Source organism: Excalfactoria chinensis, chromosome 2, assembly GCF_039878825.1.
Source record: "Excalfactoria chinensis isolate bCotChi1 chromosome 2, bCotChi1.hap2, whole genome shotgun sequence".
Lineage (NCBI taxonomy): Eukaryota > Metazoa > Chordata > Aves > Galliformes > Phasianidae > Excalfactoria > Excalfactoria chinensis.
Window position 1 is genome coordinate 34,293,729 of NC_092826.1, and position 17,771 is coordinate 34,311,499.

General features: G+C 39.0%; 1 protein-coding gene across 3 annotated transcripts in view; it reads left to right on the forward strand.

The window, feature by feature from the left end:
• The first annotated feature begins 9,037 nt into the window (after positions 1–9,037).
• ASPH (aspartate beta-hydroxylase) overlaps positions 9,038–17,771 on the forward strand; it is a 95,830-nt gene continuing 87,096 nt past the window's right edge. For 2 of the 3 annotated variants that reach the window (XM_072328553.1, XM_072328556.1), the window contains exon 1: positions 9,154–9,347. In XM_072328553.1, coding sequence (XP_072184654.1) covers positions 9,287–9,347 — 61 coding nt within the window. In that variant the 5' untranslated portion in view covers positions 9,154–9,286. Of the gene's footprint in view, positions 9,348–17,771 lie in introns of all 3 variants that reach the window. The other variant, XM_072328555.1, reaches the window with a different exon arrangement.

Sequence of the window (17,771 nt, forward strand, 5' to 3'; positions counted from 1 at the left end):
TAACTATAATTTTGCTGTGTATTCCTTTATTATGTAATTTGATTGAATTTTACTTACTAGATTGCATGACTTAAAAGCCACCTTACAAAGTTGTAGGTATAACTGGTGAACTCTTAAAAGCCTCTCACAATACATAAACAAGATAATAAATCCTCTGTAGACCAAATCAGATATTTCAGTACAATCATAAAGTAAATCTACTTTCCAACTGCTCACAATTTCTATTTTCCCACTGGCAAATCTGACTAAAAATCCAATTTCTCATGGTCATGAGGGTGAGCAGAAATGCCAGCCTTGCAGTCAGACCAAGTTGCTCATATAGCTCACAGATCTTGGAAAACAGTTCACCTGCTACTTTAGGTTTTTTTTATTTCAGTGTTGGGTAACACTCTCAGATAAACCTTGGGACATTTATTTATCTATAGGTCAAAGCAAATGCTTCACCATTAATTTAAAAACTTATGGAGATCTAAGAGGAAAAGCTTATCAATAGTCTGAAATTGGAAGGAGTGCCAGAACTGACATGCCAAACTCCCCGGGTCCTCCCAACAGGGACACTGCTGCTCCTGTAACACAACTAGAAGTTGTTGGAAACGCACTTGTCAGTACCCACACAGTGTTTCTGCAATGGCAAGTTCTCACTGAACAGGCAAATAAAAGGTACCTGACATGGTTAGGTGTATCAGGATTGATTTTTTTGACAGTTAATCTGTATTGGGTAGGGATCAGCCAGCCAACCTTACTGTGAAGCTGGCTCATTCGCTGAAACCCCGACAGTCAACTTTACCCTGCTTATTTAACAGATGGGTACCCATGTTCTGTATCAACAGAAAATCTTGTTAAAACTCAGGCTAGAGGGCTGGGGAAGACTGCAGTGTGTGGAGTCTGGAGTGGGCTGGACTGAAGGAAAACACAGAGGTGGTAGCAGAGAGACTAGCTTTGATAATAAATTCCTGATCACTGAAGGCAACGTTTGAGGTTTCTATGGCTTAAGAGATCCCTCCTTGAATCCTGAGATGATGCAAAGCTTAAAGTGGGCACATCTATCTGCAAGAAGACATTCAAGGCAAGCAAACAAGTCTGTGGTTTCACTTGGCAACTGCAGTTTCTCCCCATGGGCCTGGACAACGATCTTCCAGGTGGAGATAAGATGAAAATTTCCCTTCTCTTACAAATAACATTTCAAAAACCTATCTGCCTTCACTGAGGCTGAAATCACAAGTCTTCTTCCCTCATGGGATCCCTCAACACATTTCTGCCAGTGCATTAAGGTCTCTATACTTTTCTTTTGTTCTTGGTAACTTGAGTGGAAGTGGTAGCCTACTGTGAAGCAGCCCCAGCTGGATGCTACAGGTGGAAGACCTGCATAAACAGGGGCTCAAAACATGAACTCAGCTGTTTGTGAGGCTACCCATCACCTGTAGTCTGATCTAGTTTGTGAGATGAAATTATGAAAAAATACACCATGGACTTCTGGAAGAGGAAGAAAAATACCTATCTTGCCTTTATGTCAGAGCAATATCCTATAGCCATATAATCAATAAGTCTAATTGATCTACTTGTCAAACAGAAGATAAACTGTCTTTTAATAGTTTTGAATCAATAAAGTACAGTTCCATCAATCTAACGTTCTCCTTGGCTTCATTGACCATAAACATCTCAGATGCCAATACTTTCAGTGGTCTCAATACTCCCTTTAATACCCCAATATTTTCCATTTTCAAACAACCACCAACTCTCACCACAAGATACCATTGGATACACCATGTCAGCCGACATCATACTAATCTTGGGTGAAGGTGTGTTCTACATCTTTCTTTGTTTTTACTACCTGTCCTTCCTGTGTAAAGTAAGTTATTTGGGTTAAGAACTGTTTACTACTGTGTATTCTTCTGGTATCTACCATATGATGCCTACATATCAAGTTTTATGAAAACATAATCACGAACAATTAAAACCATTTAGCAAAACATATTTGGAGTTGATATGAGTTTGAGCAAATTAAACTAGTTGGATCATATTCATTCCCATAACTGCAGCAAATAAAATTCCCTAATTCGGTTCTCACTCCTTTCCTTGCCTACACTTTCACAGCTTCCTTATCCACTGCTGCTCCATGCCAAAACCCAAATATGTTTCCATTAAAAAATTATATTGCTCCAACTTTATGAGCATACACAGTATTAAAGGTTCACAGGCTGTTTTTCTAGATTACCGTTCATGGCATTTTATTGCCCAGTCATGAGTAAAACAAACAGGTTCTTGAAATAAGATATCTTCTTTCCAACATTAGACTTAACACTTGACTAGTTCTGTTGATGTTTTGTGATAGGTGTTGTAGGATCATATTACCATCTTCCTGCATATCTGCATTTAAATCTCACACGGCAGTGTAATTGGGTCTTTACAGCCTTACCTTCCACCTACTGGTAACAGACAATGGCACAAATTGTATAACAATTTATTAGCTAATATCAGAAATCTAAAGCACGATTTCCCAAACTAAAGACAGAGGAAATTTTACTACGAACAAGTAACTGAAGTTGCATTAAAGAAACATACAACAAAGACTTTGAGGAAAAAGCATAATAGAAAATGGTCATTTTTACAGTAAAGGAAGATTAAATAACAGTTTTCTTGTAAGACTGCATGGGACAGTACATACCAAAAGAGCCATCACAACTTGAAAGCTACAAGCCTATGGCCAGAGACTTCACAGACATAAATCAGTAAAGTTTTACCAGTTAGAGCTGGCTTAATTCAACTCTTTGTGACACAATCTTAGAGTCATTACAGGAGCAGCAATTACAAATTTCATGTAGGAAGAAAATAATCAACGGCACAGGCCAGATTCTGCCATTACTCCATTGAGTTGTTTGATATTTCTGTAGAAGCTAAGAACTATACAACACACAAAATGGGCTCCCCCCAAAAGAATTCACATCATCAAACAGCACAGAGGGCCATGTATGGACTAACAAGAATTATTAATAGCAAAGGAAAAGCTTTTAGTACAACAGATTCTATGTATTTGTGAAACAGAAGACTTTTCATCAAGGATGATAGTGCACTTTTACAACAAAGTAAAGTCTCTCTTCATTATCTAAAGGAAACACAGAAAATGACCACCACACCTACAAGATACCCAGCTTGTTGGGAGTTGTTGCTACTGCTGCCTAGAAGAGGGCATTTGCTTCTATTTGCCAGGTGGAATTGACAGCTGGCAGCTCAACATCCCACAAAGACCGAACAGCCTCTAACAAACATGCACCATCAGACTTCCTGTTCCCACTGTCTCTGGCTCTCATTCCTCACCCTGGTTGTATTTTGGACTCAGTCTTTGCTCCTTCCCTGTTCAGATGGCCTAGTACATACACCTCTAACATCACTTATTTTTCACGACAGCAAATATTAATTACTCATATATTGTCAAAGATATTGCAACCCATTTATTCACAGCTTTTGGCAGGTGAAATCATTGTCCTCTTAGGAAATGTTATTACACTGAATACCATTTTTAATGGAAATAGTTGTCTGCTTCACCTGCTTTTGCTGTCACATCAAGCAAAAGTAACCACACATTCCTATGACACAGAATTTATTATTCAAATAACCAAATATATCTTCCTGTCTCTCTCGCTGACAAAGATTATTACACCCTATGGATGATCCACTGCTGTGCTGAATGTTCAGTGTTTGCATGAGTTAGGTTGCACCCAAACAAGAGATAACATGCCTACAACTTTAAACAAATGAAGCAATCGCTCTTTCAGTTTGAAAAGCTTAGCAAGAAATTGGGTTTTACTTGTCAATAAGCACAACCATTGTTGTTCTTTTTTCATGGAAGTTTCTGAAACTATTATAGTGAAATACACAGAAAAATTAAAACACAAAACAAAAAACACAGAGAGACACCTATTATTAAAAATCTAAGGAGTAGTTAAACAAATAGCAAGACAAGCCATACTTTAAAGTGTTATGCTCCAGTGGGTGGAAAAGAGATACCTGTGGGAAATTGAAACCAAGCTCCCAGAAGAACTGGCAGAAAATGTTTATTGCTGAACAACTAAAAAAAATCACAGCTTAAAAAAGAAGTATTCAAATGCCTTATTTATAGATACACACAAAGAGCCAACCAGACAGAAAATATGATCATTATTTATCTCAAAGGAAGCATCAACATACAGTGCCAGCTCCATGCAGGTCTGTCCGTGTTCTATTCATATCATCGGGTTCCAAAGATGATGGATAACACAAGGAATAATTCAACTCTGAAATTCACTTGCGTAACGAATGTAAGGTTGTGGATTTGTCAAGATCCCATGCTTAATTTACAGATCTTCAACCACTGTATACATTTTAGTGAAAAAGAAATAGGCTTAGAGAGAAATGAAAATAAAAATTACTTAATGAAAACATCAACCTTAAGTTTTATTTTTTCACCTTGCAAATTGAAGGAATTAATAGGAGTCCCAAGAAGGCCAGTGCTATCTCATATATATCCAACTACCACACTGAAGTTGCATCTTTTTTTTGTGTGTTTACTTTTGCCCTTGACACAAGTAAGACTCCAGAGGCAAGGAAAATCCCTTTGGCCCATGCTGTAGGATGTGTTGCTGGTATGACTTGCAAAGACATGGGTGTGAGTGAGTTCTGATCGGTTCTGCTTTAGCAAAGTGAGTAATTCTGAAGGGAATACTACTCATCCTATTTACTGCCTTAGTCCGATCATACAGCCACACTGAAACTGTCTGCAAAGAACCTGTGAGCAAGTGCTCTGTGCTGAAAAGATCTCTCATAAGGAAAGCTCTACTGTTTCCAGTTTTTACCAACAGTAGCTATTGTTCACCTATTTCCTGCAGGTGCTTTCAATTTTTCAATTATTTTAAATACAGTTAAGCTTATCTACTTTATTTCTGGAAAGATTAAGTAAGTAAAACCTTCTGAAGGTTGCAGTGTATTTTATATGTTAAATAAACCTGAGTGGTATTTATTTATAACTGAAGATACAAAGTTCATTAGAGAGGATGTAGCAGGTTGACTGGTCAGTGAGTATGTACTGGCCGGCTAAGCCAGAACATGCCAGCCTCAATGCTCTGTGCTAACCAGAAAGCACATGTTATCTGAACACCCCACAGGGATCATCATAGCACTTAGAAGAAGCTGGGAGCTACCGAGGCTGAGGTGGAAGAGGGATTTGAGAGACAAAGGAAAGAAATCTTCAGCAAATTAGGTATCTTGTATTCCACTGCTCCCAGAACATCCTGTTTTGTTTTCCAATGTGCCAAATTCAAGAGATTAGTTTATTAGAAAATGTGAAGGTAAAACAAAGCAAAGTGCCATTTGGGGTAGGCAGCTATGGGTGGTGGCTGATTATAACTTGATTAGAATACTCTGGATCAATTTTGGAAAGCTGCTCAGTCACTCATAGTAAAGCATGTTCCAGCAGGATAACCTATTTATTAAGTGCACTGCTACTTCCGCTCCTATTTGCACATCCTCTAAGAATGATGCCCTAATTTATGAAAAGCATTTCGTTTCTTTCTTTAAAGTGACAGAAAACAAGAAAAAAACAGACACACACGCAAAAAAAAAAATCCAGCACCAGGGCTCCAGATCGACTTTTTTTTTAGTAAAAAAGTTTTAGTAAATGTGATCGTAGGCTAGAAACAAATTTGAAGTTTTGAAGTTCTCGTTACTAAAACTATTAAGTCTCTGGAAAAAGAAGCAGACAGCACACAGGCAGTAAAGTATCTTCTCTTGTTTGTTATTTTTTTTTCTACTATTTTCAGTAATAGGTATGATAGCACATGCTGGTAATAATCAACTAAGCTCCATTCTCCTGCTCACACTGTAATAGGGTTTTTATTTATTATCCAAGATCCTCTAATACTAATGCTGGTTTGTCTTAATATTTACCTGCAGCCAACCTGTGTTTAGCACTAAGTCAGATTTATCGGTTGTTCACAATCCATCTGAAAAGTACTACTTCTAGATTAAGGCTCTTTCAAGGCCAGATTCTGATGATGATTTTGAAAATATATATCATAGGTAACTATTACAGGCATGCAAAGAAACTTTTGCCATGTTCTTCTCAGCTTCTCATGCTACAGGAGTAAAATCCACACACTGGTGCACACTGACATAACAAAAGGCTTCCAAACTGCACTTCAGCAAAGAGCTACATTCCATTTTCACTGTCACTGCTTAGAAAACATTCCAAGTTACATAAGAATCTACAAGTCCATCAATAGGTAATTGTCTTCTATAATACAAACAATATCAAAAATAAAAAAAGATAGGAAAATTCCTCCTTGAGAATTACCTTACCTTAAATATACCCTCCTTTGCTTACAGGTTTATCTGGTGGAAGGATCATTCCAGTCACCATAGTCGTTTATACTCCAATAACTGAGACACTCTATCCTCCCTTTCTTCCCCATCTTCGCAAAACTTCTGCCTCTGGTTTTCTTTAAGAGTTTAGTGAATACTGACAGACAAATTTCTTTAAGAGTTTAGTGAATACTGACATACAAATACAGAGAGGTGGATGTTGCTTCTCTGCATTTCCTGTAACAACATTAAAAACCATACAGATGATCAGCAGATCGTTTGATAAACCAGAAAGCAAACACCAAAAACTTGTGCATCGCCCTCTTTGATCTAAAAGTCAGCTGGCAGAAATATCAACTGACTAGCAAGTTGCTCAGTCAACTTACCACTTAGGAAAAAATTACCATCTGGCCAATCAAAAACCTTAAAATTCTAAATGCCATTGTCTACTATCAGAAATCTTAGACTGTACAAGGCAATTTTTAACATATTAATTTTTAATACATCCTGAAATTTTCCTATATTGAGAATTCTCCAGCACTTTGTACTGCGATGTATTTTCATAAATTCACTTTTTTCCTCTAGCTGGAAAACTGCCTTTCCTTTAATGATTAATTGAAACTATTTATGAGAAATGTACATCGTTCAGTGGATGACTGTAACTCTGTTTGAATGAAAAACATTTGTATAAAATAGCTCAGGATCACCAACAGAATAAAGGCATGTTACCTAAAACTTCAATTAATGTCTTTTTACTTTTTTTTCATAATGGAACATAATGACCTTGTAGAAGAATAACAGATACCTTTATGATACGTTCAGGGATTTTTATAAGAATTTGACAGAAATCATGAATGAAAACAACATGTTCCAGAGCACGTGAGTTAAAATCAGCAAACCACAGCAGCAAGTTTAGCACAGATGATGGTCAATTTAGATTTGTTTTCCGTACCTACGAGAAGTGCAGAATGGTGGGCTAAATTAATGTTTGCTTTAAGCAGGTGTCACATTTTATTTATTTATTTCAAATTAATCATGCCATTTAGCATCTCTCCTCAGTGCTACGGGCCACTTGTATATTTCTGCATCTTTTAGAAACTAGGAAATGAGATACAGAGTCATCCCCTTATGTAATTAGTTCATCGCTGCTTCTACTTATCACCTTGGATGTGCTTCTTTCCATCAAACTGCAGAGTCACGGTTCTGTTGAAGGCATTCGGCCTCAAAACAGCTGTGACAGCATTAATGCGGAAGGATTTATGGAAACTAAACACAAAGGAATAGCAATATCATAATTCGTGTTATGCAGAATGATTTCACTTTATCTGTAGTCTCAATCAGCAGCCAGTTAAGATATTTTGGACTTGAGGTAAATGCAATCCTTGTCAACAGGGAAGGTTTTTTACGTTGTGAGTTAAATGATCCAATTGGAGAAACTCTGACTCACTGCAGCTGCTTAACTTCTGGTTTTGTTCTGATTGTTTTTTTTTTCTCTGCCTTTTTCTTTTCTTTTGCAGATCACTTTACCTTTGCTTTATAAACTTCCTCATTGTTACGCTGTTTTAGTGTCTTGTTTTATCTCCACCTACAAGCACAATATTTATCTTCCTGCGGATTACTGTATTCTATCACCATCTACCAAACATTTAGCTTTAAAAGAAATAAGCAGATTGAAGACTGAGACAAGCCAAACCCACACACATTCACATGCTTGCATTCAGTTTGCTTTCCACTCCATTATCTTTCCTAAACTGACATTTAAAACTTGATCTAATGTGTTACGTTTCAACTGGAATGTAGAAACAGAAGGGATTGTCATATTATTTCTTGCAATGTCACCCCAACAAATTTAAATGAACTGAAGCATTTATGTCTCAAGAATAAGTCATACCAAGCTGTCCCAAACATCTCCGATAGCAAAATATGGACCACATGCTTCCACAATAGGGGAACCAGCACTAATGTTTTCCACTAACTCGATCTGAAAGGCTGTTTATTCCACAGCCATGCTTGATGATCAGTTTAAAGTATGTGATCAGAATTAGGCAAGAACACAAGGAAAGTTCCTCTCATCTCAGCAAGACAGCATCCCCTCATATCTTTTCTCATTTGTTATCTGTGCATTGGAAAGAAAAAGGTTTTCTGATGCTTACAGGAAGCCACCAGAAACCCTTGAACCACAATGTGATGCAGAACGCTGGAGATCAGAACAAAGATACAGCACAGTTCTAAACAGCTGAACCTCCGTGCGTGTGCTTTAATTCTCCAAGAGCCTACTTGGATGCAGGAGGGCACAAGCAGGCACTGACTACATCAGAACCTAAATGCCGGCATCTGCGTACCACTGAAATCACATTTCTGGTGTGATTTACCATCACACCAAAACACTTAAGAAGCATGCCCCAACCCAAAACACTCAGTAACAAGAAACAACCTGATTTCATGTGGGGGAAAAAAAAAAAAAAAAAAAAAAAAAAAAAAAAAAAAAAAGGCTTGTTTACTACAGACTGAAACACTGAAACACTCTTAGGGCTCAGAGACCTGTCTAAGAACACACTCCACACAGGAGTCAAACACAGCCGCCCCCGCCCCTCACAGTAAGACCCCGCCCCCTCCCCGCGCGCTCCCGGCGAAGCCTCGCGAGAGGCTGCCCCGCTTCCATGTTGCCACGTTCAAAACCGCCGGCCACGGGGAGCGTGGCGGACACGCGCAGCCCGCAAGCTGCCGCTCGGCCCGCCCCCTCTGCTTCGCAGCCAATCGGTGCAGGGAGAGGTCACGCCCCGTCGCCCCGAGTGCTTCGCCATTGGCTGGAGGCTGCGAGCGGGAGGGGAGGGGGCGTGCCGGCGCTTGGCTGCGGTGGCTGCCGGAGCTCCCGCACGCAGCGCTCGGACGGCGGTGGCTCCTGACTCATTCCCGGTGTAGCCCCGCCCCGCGTTACCTGACAGGAGGCGCCATGGCCTCCCGCAAGGGCTCCAAGGGCACCGGCGGCGCTCCCGGCCCCGGCTCTAAGCGAGGTGAGTGGGGCTGCGTCTTCTGTAAGTGGGCGCGGTGGGTGGGGGGATGGGGTCCGCCGCTCCGTCCCGGCCTTTCCCCCCTCCTCTGAAGGCGAAACGTGGCCTAGGCGGCTCTGGAGAGGTCCTCTGAATGGATCGGGGCGGGTCTCAGGCGTCGGTGGTCCTATTCCGGAGGCCTGGGGTGGAGCTGAGTTGTCCATTGGGGGATTGCAATGGTGCGTGCGGTCGTCTGTGCTTATTCGGAACATCTTCTTCCACTGCTGCGCTCAGAAGCGGCGGTCTGGGTGTGCTGGGTCTGTTACAGGTGCATCAGCCGACCTGATGGCTCTACAGAGTGCAGCAGGGTAGAACAGTCGTCCTGGAAGCCTGCAAGTAGAAGGCGTTTTGGAGAGAGCTGCACCTTCGACCGTGCTGCACCAAATCTGAGTTAATAAACCGCCCTGCGCTGTGTTGGTGGGTTAGGCAGGGAAAGCCTCGTGTGCACAGGGTTCTTTCAGCACAGCAGTTCGTGCCTGAATGAGGAGAAGGCGGTTTGCTTCCCGAGGCATGGAGAGGAGGTGCTCCTCTGCCGAAGGTTTGAATGCTGTCACTCCATTCTGAGCTTGGCACTCACAGAACCCTGGTGATGGATGGAGTGTGATGAAGATGGTGCTGAAGCAGTCTCTGTTGTTTCTCCTTGAGTACAGCAATAACACAGAAAACAGTATTCACTAAGGGTTGAACTATGTAGGATTAGCTTATCTATCACGTGATGAATTGAGAGAAAAAGATTTCAAGTGCTGTTTAGGCATGAACAAGATGATATACAGTGATAACTGGAGTGGGTGGTTGCTTTTCAATTCATCCTTTTTCAATTCTTGGCATGGGCAATAGGCTCAGCATTACGTTTTTTTTACTTGGAGTGGGGCGACTCGTTGATCATCTGCAGCATTAAGCAAGCAGAAAACATATTTCCAATACTAATGTGTAAAGGTCATGCAGCTCTTGTACAGTTTTGAATACTACAGAGACTAAAGCAGTTCTGTTGTTCTTTTAAATATTGCTTTAAAGATTGGATGATGTTTTCAGAACAGTCTTATCAGGAAATTAAATAAGTATCAAAGCATTCGGTAGGTTTTTTATTTTCAGACTGAGTAAAGTCATATATATATATATTTAATTATTAAAAGCTGTCTGGTTTGTGTAATTGTGCAGGGAATTCTTTATTTACTGTTGTCAGTGAGGGGTGTAGCACTATGAGTAATGTGTTAGGCAGCCTCCTAAGATGTAACCTCTTAAATTTAGACAAATCTTTTGCTAGTTTCAGCTACTACTGGATGAAGTCTTTTGGATAAGAATAGCAATTACAGTTTGAGGCTGATTCCATTTTCATAGGTGGAGCTGAAGAAAGAGGTGGTGAATGGTGAACCCCAGGTGAATAAAAGACCATAGGGAGGAGCAGAATGTTTGCAGCAGGCACAGAGCATTATGCAGTTTTGAGCTGATTGGTAATTGAGACTGTGAGGCATGGAAACCTCAGCCTTGAGGCAGTTCTCTAGTACTCACTTTCACAACAGCTTGTGGGTGAGGATGAGGCTCTTTGCCACGGCATTGCTCATAGCTCTGAAACCACGAAGTTTACAGTGTGTCTTGAAATCTGTGCAGTGCCTGAGTCTGAATGCAGTAATCTGCTTTGAGGTTTCCACATTAGGATGGTAGTGTTATGGATAGATTAGGTCTGATATAGTACTAATTAGAGTGTTCATATAACTGTATTAAGTTTCACTGAGATGTCAGAAATGCAATAAAAGTATCACTTGGTCTTGAATTTAACTCAAATTTCACAAGGCAGGAAATTTGGAAATACCTGGGGCATTAGGAGGTGTCTATAAAGAAGCCTTCCAGTAAGAGTGAGGATCAGCAACATAACTGCTTTCAAAATACAGATGGATGAAAAAGTGTGAGTAATGTTACAGGCCATACTTATTCGTGGAATATAGGGTAGTGCTGCTAAGGCATTTAACTTCATGTGATATGCTGTTATATTTTCTCTTATAGTACTTAAGGGAGTACTTAAATCTAATTCTCGCTGGTCCCATAGTTATGCAGTACTTGGTTCCTGTCTTCTTAATAGTTCAGTGTTTTGGATGGAGGGAAGTTTGACATCAGGACTAAAACCACAATTTCTAATGTATTGCTTCCGTGATGCTAGATTATGTGATGGCGTGTTCAGAATTTTAAGCTCTGTACCTGTTTTGTTTGTAAAATGTGTTTAAATATAATAATTTGCACAGTGCTTGAATGGAAACAGGACCTATATATATACGCTTTTTTTTTTGTTAAAGAAGTCCCTTATTTTTACATCATCCAGGTGTTTCCTCTCCTTAGTTACTTTACCAGTGATTTAGTATCAGTTTTCTGTAATCATACTTAGAATTGCCTCTGGAAGAAGGTGGGAACATATCCCCTCTGGCAGTTGTGATAAAAACTATAAGAAAATCCCTCTAGCTCGTGTTGCTTAGGTTGTGGCAGCTGGCAGCTAAAATGTAAGAAGTCTGTATTCTCTAGAGGAAACTTAACCTTTGTGAGTGCAGCAGAGCTCAAGTGGGAGACTAGTTGTATAGTAAGTCGGACACTGTACCAAAAACACGTTTCTGACTCAAACGTTACCTGCTTCTATAGGTAACTGTATTGTTATTTCCTTGACGCATTAAAAAACAAATTCTCAGGCTTCAAGCTGTAACAGCTTAATCTCTGTAGCAGCAATTAAGACGACCTTTTGACATACCCTACTTTTCCTTGCAAGATCCCAGAAGATGTTTGATTTTTACTTCTCCTTTTTTGAACCATATAGGTTCCTTGTATTTCCAAATGCAAATCTGTTGCCAAGCATTTCACTCCCTTTTATTCATCATTTGGACCTCTGAATGTCCAGAGTCCATTAATCTCATCCTTTCATTGTTTTCTGGATGTATTTTTTACCTTTCTTTTTTTATTATTTGTTTGGTTTCAGTTGACCTGATGTCTTTATCCAAATGCAACTCTGTGTTAATGTTAATTCCCTTTTCAGTTAACAGTATCACTGTTATGAAGACATTTGTACGTATTGATTTTCATGGACTTTGATATTTTATTTAGTCTCTATGCCAAAGACTGCATTATAGTGTGCTTTCTCCGTGAGACTCTTCCTTATAATTCTTTAATCTATCTAAATTGCACAGAAAATTCATCGGCTAAACAGATCACACTTCTTTTTTATTCTGCTCAAGGTTCTTTGCTGTCTGTTTTGGCCATTGTCTTCACAACGTTCCCTCTGAAACCTTAAGTGGCTTTTTCAGTTCAGCACTGTCATCTGTTAGGTCCATCTGTATGAAACTTTCAGTATGCTGTTAGCTGTGGGAAGGTACAGTGACTGACTATGGTCATCACTCTGCAATGGAAAATAATCAATTTGCACACAGTACGCGAGTTGTTTGTCTACACTGGATGATATTTGAATTTCTTGTCTTGTTATGACTGAGTTTTAAAATTGGTACCCAGGTGTACCAGCACTCACATGAAAACACAGTCTTTTACCTTCCCTCTATCTTGTTTTTTCCCTTGAGAAATTATGGAAGATAACTCATCCTGCCTTCTGAGATGCTGCTATGTAATAAAAACATTATTAAAAGTTCTGCCACTTCTGATCTAGTGTAGGTGGAAATCTCAGACTTGCTTTGCTCTGTCTGATGTATATTAGCTGTATGAAGTAAGTCACTGTGGGACAAAAGCTTCTGTTTGTTGTGCTTCAAATATGGAGGAGCTTAGTGCTCTAAATCCATGAAGATGCCTCTCTTGCCCTTCTGGCCACCCCTCATGTGATTTTGCCCAAGGTTCTGTTGGCCTTCTGGGCTGCTGGCTCATGTCTGGCTTTTTGTCCATTGGGACCCCCACGTTCTTCTCAGCAGGGCTGCTCTCGATGAGTTCTTATCCCAGTCTGTTCTCATATCTGGGATTGCCTCTACCCAAGTGCAGCACCTTGTTCTTGGACTTAAATGTGGAACGTGGATAATCTGGTTTGACATGCTGAAGTGATGGTTGGATAATTAAAGACTTATATAAAGAAAAGTTACTAGTAGCAAAAGGCGTGTGTGTTAAAATCATCTTTAATTATGAAGTGAATGAGGTGGTGAGACTTCAGTATTACTGTTTCTTGAAACTGAAAATGCTTTATGGATAACTTTCATAAAACAATAGCAAAGAAACAACTGAACCATTCCTTTTCAGCTGGACCCATTTTAAATCACTTTCATAGCATGTAAAAAGTGTTCCTATGCTGATTCTTACATTGAATTCTTCATTTTAGAGAACTTGTGTGGTGAACTTATTTACCCTGAGAGGTTCTTTCCTGCTGAAGATCACAAACTGGTAATCTGTGTGACAGCCTGCAGCAATATATTTTTTTAACCGCATTGTACAGACGAGCTCTTTGCATGGAAAGTTTTTGAGATATGCTTTGAAGTGTAAATCGTAACTCATAACATTATATGTCTTTAAACAAACTGTAAATGAAGTATGCTGGTATTTATAAACTCAGTTTGAACAGATTGCAGTGCGTGTGGTTCAGCTTCTTAAAGGAAACGAGCTTTACTATCTCCTTCATATGTGATTGCACTGTTACTATGCATGTGCTTAACCAGTATAACAAATGCTACCAAGTTGTTTGAAGACTTCATGTATAAAAACTTCAAAAGCTAGAAGTTTTATAACTATTAAGTAGTGGTTTCCTAATTTTGTAACTTTAATTCCTGAGGTTCTGATTCATTTATAATAAGCAATTACTAAACTTTCTCACTTTACCTCTTTTTTAAAGTAGTGTGTGTTGGTTGTTTTGTTTTGTAGGGGGGGGGCGGGGAGGGGGCTTTTGTTTTTGTTTAAGGAAGTTCAGTTAATGGTTTGTAACTGTGAAACAAATTCTTTCTGCAAGTGAAGGAAACAGTCCTATCTTCTTAAGCAAGGAAGTTTTGAAAATATCATTGCTACTGCAACTGATGTGTTTTAATAACATTGTTTTAAAACTTAGACACACACAAGACTCTATAATGACTGTAGGTTTGAGACACCTACAAATTCTTTTGGACTCCGTAGGAACTGCAGTTGCATTACACCTCTATGATTTAAATATATTTTGAATCAGACTTTAACCTTTGCTAAGTTTCAGACCTTAAAAAGGATTTTAAAATGTGATTTTTGGTTTTTTCCTCTCTATGAACACAGCGCATAGCAGAATTGTAGACTGTAGCCTGGCAGCTAGAGTTTTATTGGGCTATATTTAAAACTCCTTCAAACTATGGAAGAAGTAATTGAGAGAAAACTACATCATCTGGTTTATTTCCTTTGTGTCTTAACTGGGACTCATTGCTAAAACAAATTGATATGACCCACATTACAGAACAGGAAAATGGAACAAGGGAAAAAAAGAAACTAAAATTAATACCAGCATGCTGTATGCAAAGTTAAGAAGTTTCAACTTTATGTAATAGAAACTTTATGTAATGGAAGCCTTTTATAAAGGTCACCACCAGCAGAATTTCTATATTCTGGGCTTAAATACTTCTTGCATTTCCTTCACATTACCTTTCCTGAACTCTGCTCTAAATACAACCAAAGATGTGATACACCTTGTAGGAATATTGGCTACTATATAGGAATATTGGCTACGTTGTACACTTGTAAATCTTTGTTGCTTCTATTTGAATGATCTAATTTAGTTGTCTCCAAATTTTCAATGGGAGAGAGACAATTGATCAAAATATTAAAAATCTTTAATTCTGCTTTTAATTGTACCGATGGCCTAATTTCTTCTAATCACTGTTATAAATAAATACAGCTCAGGTATGTTGAGCCTGTACTGAGATGCTACAGTCTCTTTCTGAGCTTGTACTCTTAACCTTGAGTTGTATTTTAAATATAAAAGAACATTAGGAGTCGACTTGAAAGAGAGAGTAAAATGGGTTTGAAAATGAAACTTGAATCAGTAAGTTAAAAGTTCTGAGCTCAGTTTTGGACTTATATTTTGTGTTTGTATTTGAGGTGTTTTTGAAAAATAGTGTTCAGTGTAGGAAGGTTTTCTTTTCTATTCAAATATATATAGACCAGGTAAATAGATAATAAAATATTTTTGTTACCTTTTATCAAAGATATATATATTTTTTTCTTTTTTCCTGAATTTCTGATTCTCTGGTTCTGCTGATAATAGCTTTGTGGGGAAAAGCTTTAAAAGAAATGCGATGTGATCTGAACTATTCAGTTAGTATGTGGTAGCTGCATTAATTATTGCCTTAGACACATCCTTGTTGGTAGTCAGTATTCATTACCTGACTCAAACTGTAAGCAGTGTCATTACTAGTTACTTTTTTTTTCTCCCCTATGAGGAGAGACTTAGGGAACTGGGTCTGTTTAGCCTTGAGAAAAGAAGGCTGAGAGGGGATTTGATCCAGGTTTATAAATACCTGAGGTGTGGGAGCCATAGTGGTGAGGCTGGTCTCTTTTCAGTAGTGCGTGGGGACAGGACTAGGGGAAATGGGCTGAAACTTCAGCATAGGAAGTTCCACACGGATGTGCGCAAGAACTTCTTTACAGTGAGGGTGATGGAGCACTGGAACAGGCTGCCCAGGGAGGTGGTGGAGTCTCCTTCTCTGGAGATATTCAAGACCCACCTGGACACCTACCTGTGCAACGTGGTGTAGGGAGCCTGCTTTGGCAGGGGGGTTGGACTCAATGATCTCTAGAGGTCCCTTCCAACCCCTACAATTCTGTGATTCTGTGAAGGAGGAGGCAGGGATGCACATCTGTGTGATCAGTTTTAATTGAAGAACTATTCTAAAGAGTCTTTTGAATGTTAGAGTGGAAAAACAAAAGAAAACATGGCCTAAAATTGTCTAGCTTTTGACATTGATAATCATTCTAGAACTTCTAGAGAAGAACAGATTTGGCTTCAGGATTTTTTCTTATTAGCACACATATCTGTATTTATTTTTACCTCTGACTTCAACGTTTATGCATGGTTAAATAGAACTCCCAAGAAAAGTTGCTAACTGCAGCAGCTTTCTATGGTGGCAGACAGCTGGGCTCCCCAAACGTCAGTGAAAAGTGGAGGGTAAGTATTGCAAGTAGAACTCCCTGTTGTGCAATGTTGTCAAAAAGTGCCTTGGAGAAGTTTTAACAAAACTGTACAAGCTCATAGGACATAATTAGTAATTGAGTTTCTTCCTGTATTGAATTTGTGACTGTTTTTTTCTTGGAAAGAAAACCTGCAGTTATTTAAGAAACAAGCAGAAAACCTAAACCCTTTTTCATGGAAGAAACATGAAATAAGAAGTAGATTTATTTCTCAATAATTTTTTTTTGAGTTGTGTATGCCTAAGAAGAAATTACTTAAATATAAAACAATAAGGATTTGTTCGCTGTTCGTAGTAAGATCACGAAGTGGTTGGGATTGGAAGAGGGGACCTTTTAAGATCATGTAGTTCCAACCCCCTGCTGTAGGCAGGGATACCTCCCTCTAGACTTTGTTGCTCACAGCCACAACCAGCCTGGCCTTGAATGCTTCCATAGAGGGGGCATCCACAACCTCATTGGGCAACCTGTTCCAGCATCTCACCACCCTCATAGTAAATAGCTTTTTCTTAATATGTAATCTAAATCTATCCTTCCTCCGGTGTAAAGACACTTCCCCTTGTCCTGTTGCTATGTGTCCTCATGAAAAGTACCTCCTCAGCTTTCCTGTAGGCCCCCTACGGGTCTGGGAAGGCAACTGTAGGATTCCCCCACATCCTTCCATTTTCCAGGCTGAAGAGTTCCAAGTTACTCAGCCTGTCTCTGTAGGGAAGGTGCTCCAGCACAAGATAAATATAACTAAATGGTATTAATAAAAACTAGGAACAAGGTGTGACTTTAATCAGGCAGCTAATGGCCAAAGTCTTGTTTTATATTTGACTTCTTTTTCCCCTGAAGATTAGTTAATTCTTATTCCTTAATAACAAATTGTCTTAGCTTGCAACTTTCCTAAATAACTCCTCCTGTGAATGATAAAGGTAGCTGAAGATATAAAAATGCTAACAGTAACAGCTTTATATTCAGGAATGGACTGACATTTAAGAAATACTGACCATCTCATATTTACAGTTTGATCACTGGGTTCTTCTTTTAGTCTGTTGTTTTTGCATTTTTAATTTTTATTTTTTATTTTATCTTTTATTTTTTACTGTTGCATAGCTTTGATTTCTTTTAATTAAACTCAGCTCTTCACTCAAGATCTTCAGTTGAGGGTTTGGAAAACACGTGGTTCACTTTGAGTTCGATTTTTGTAGTTGCTATTACAGTAAAAACAAATCACACCTACTGCTTATGCTTACCTGTGGTTTCCTATTTCTTTTAATTTCTCTTACTGAATTCTTCTTGTAT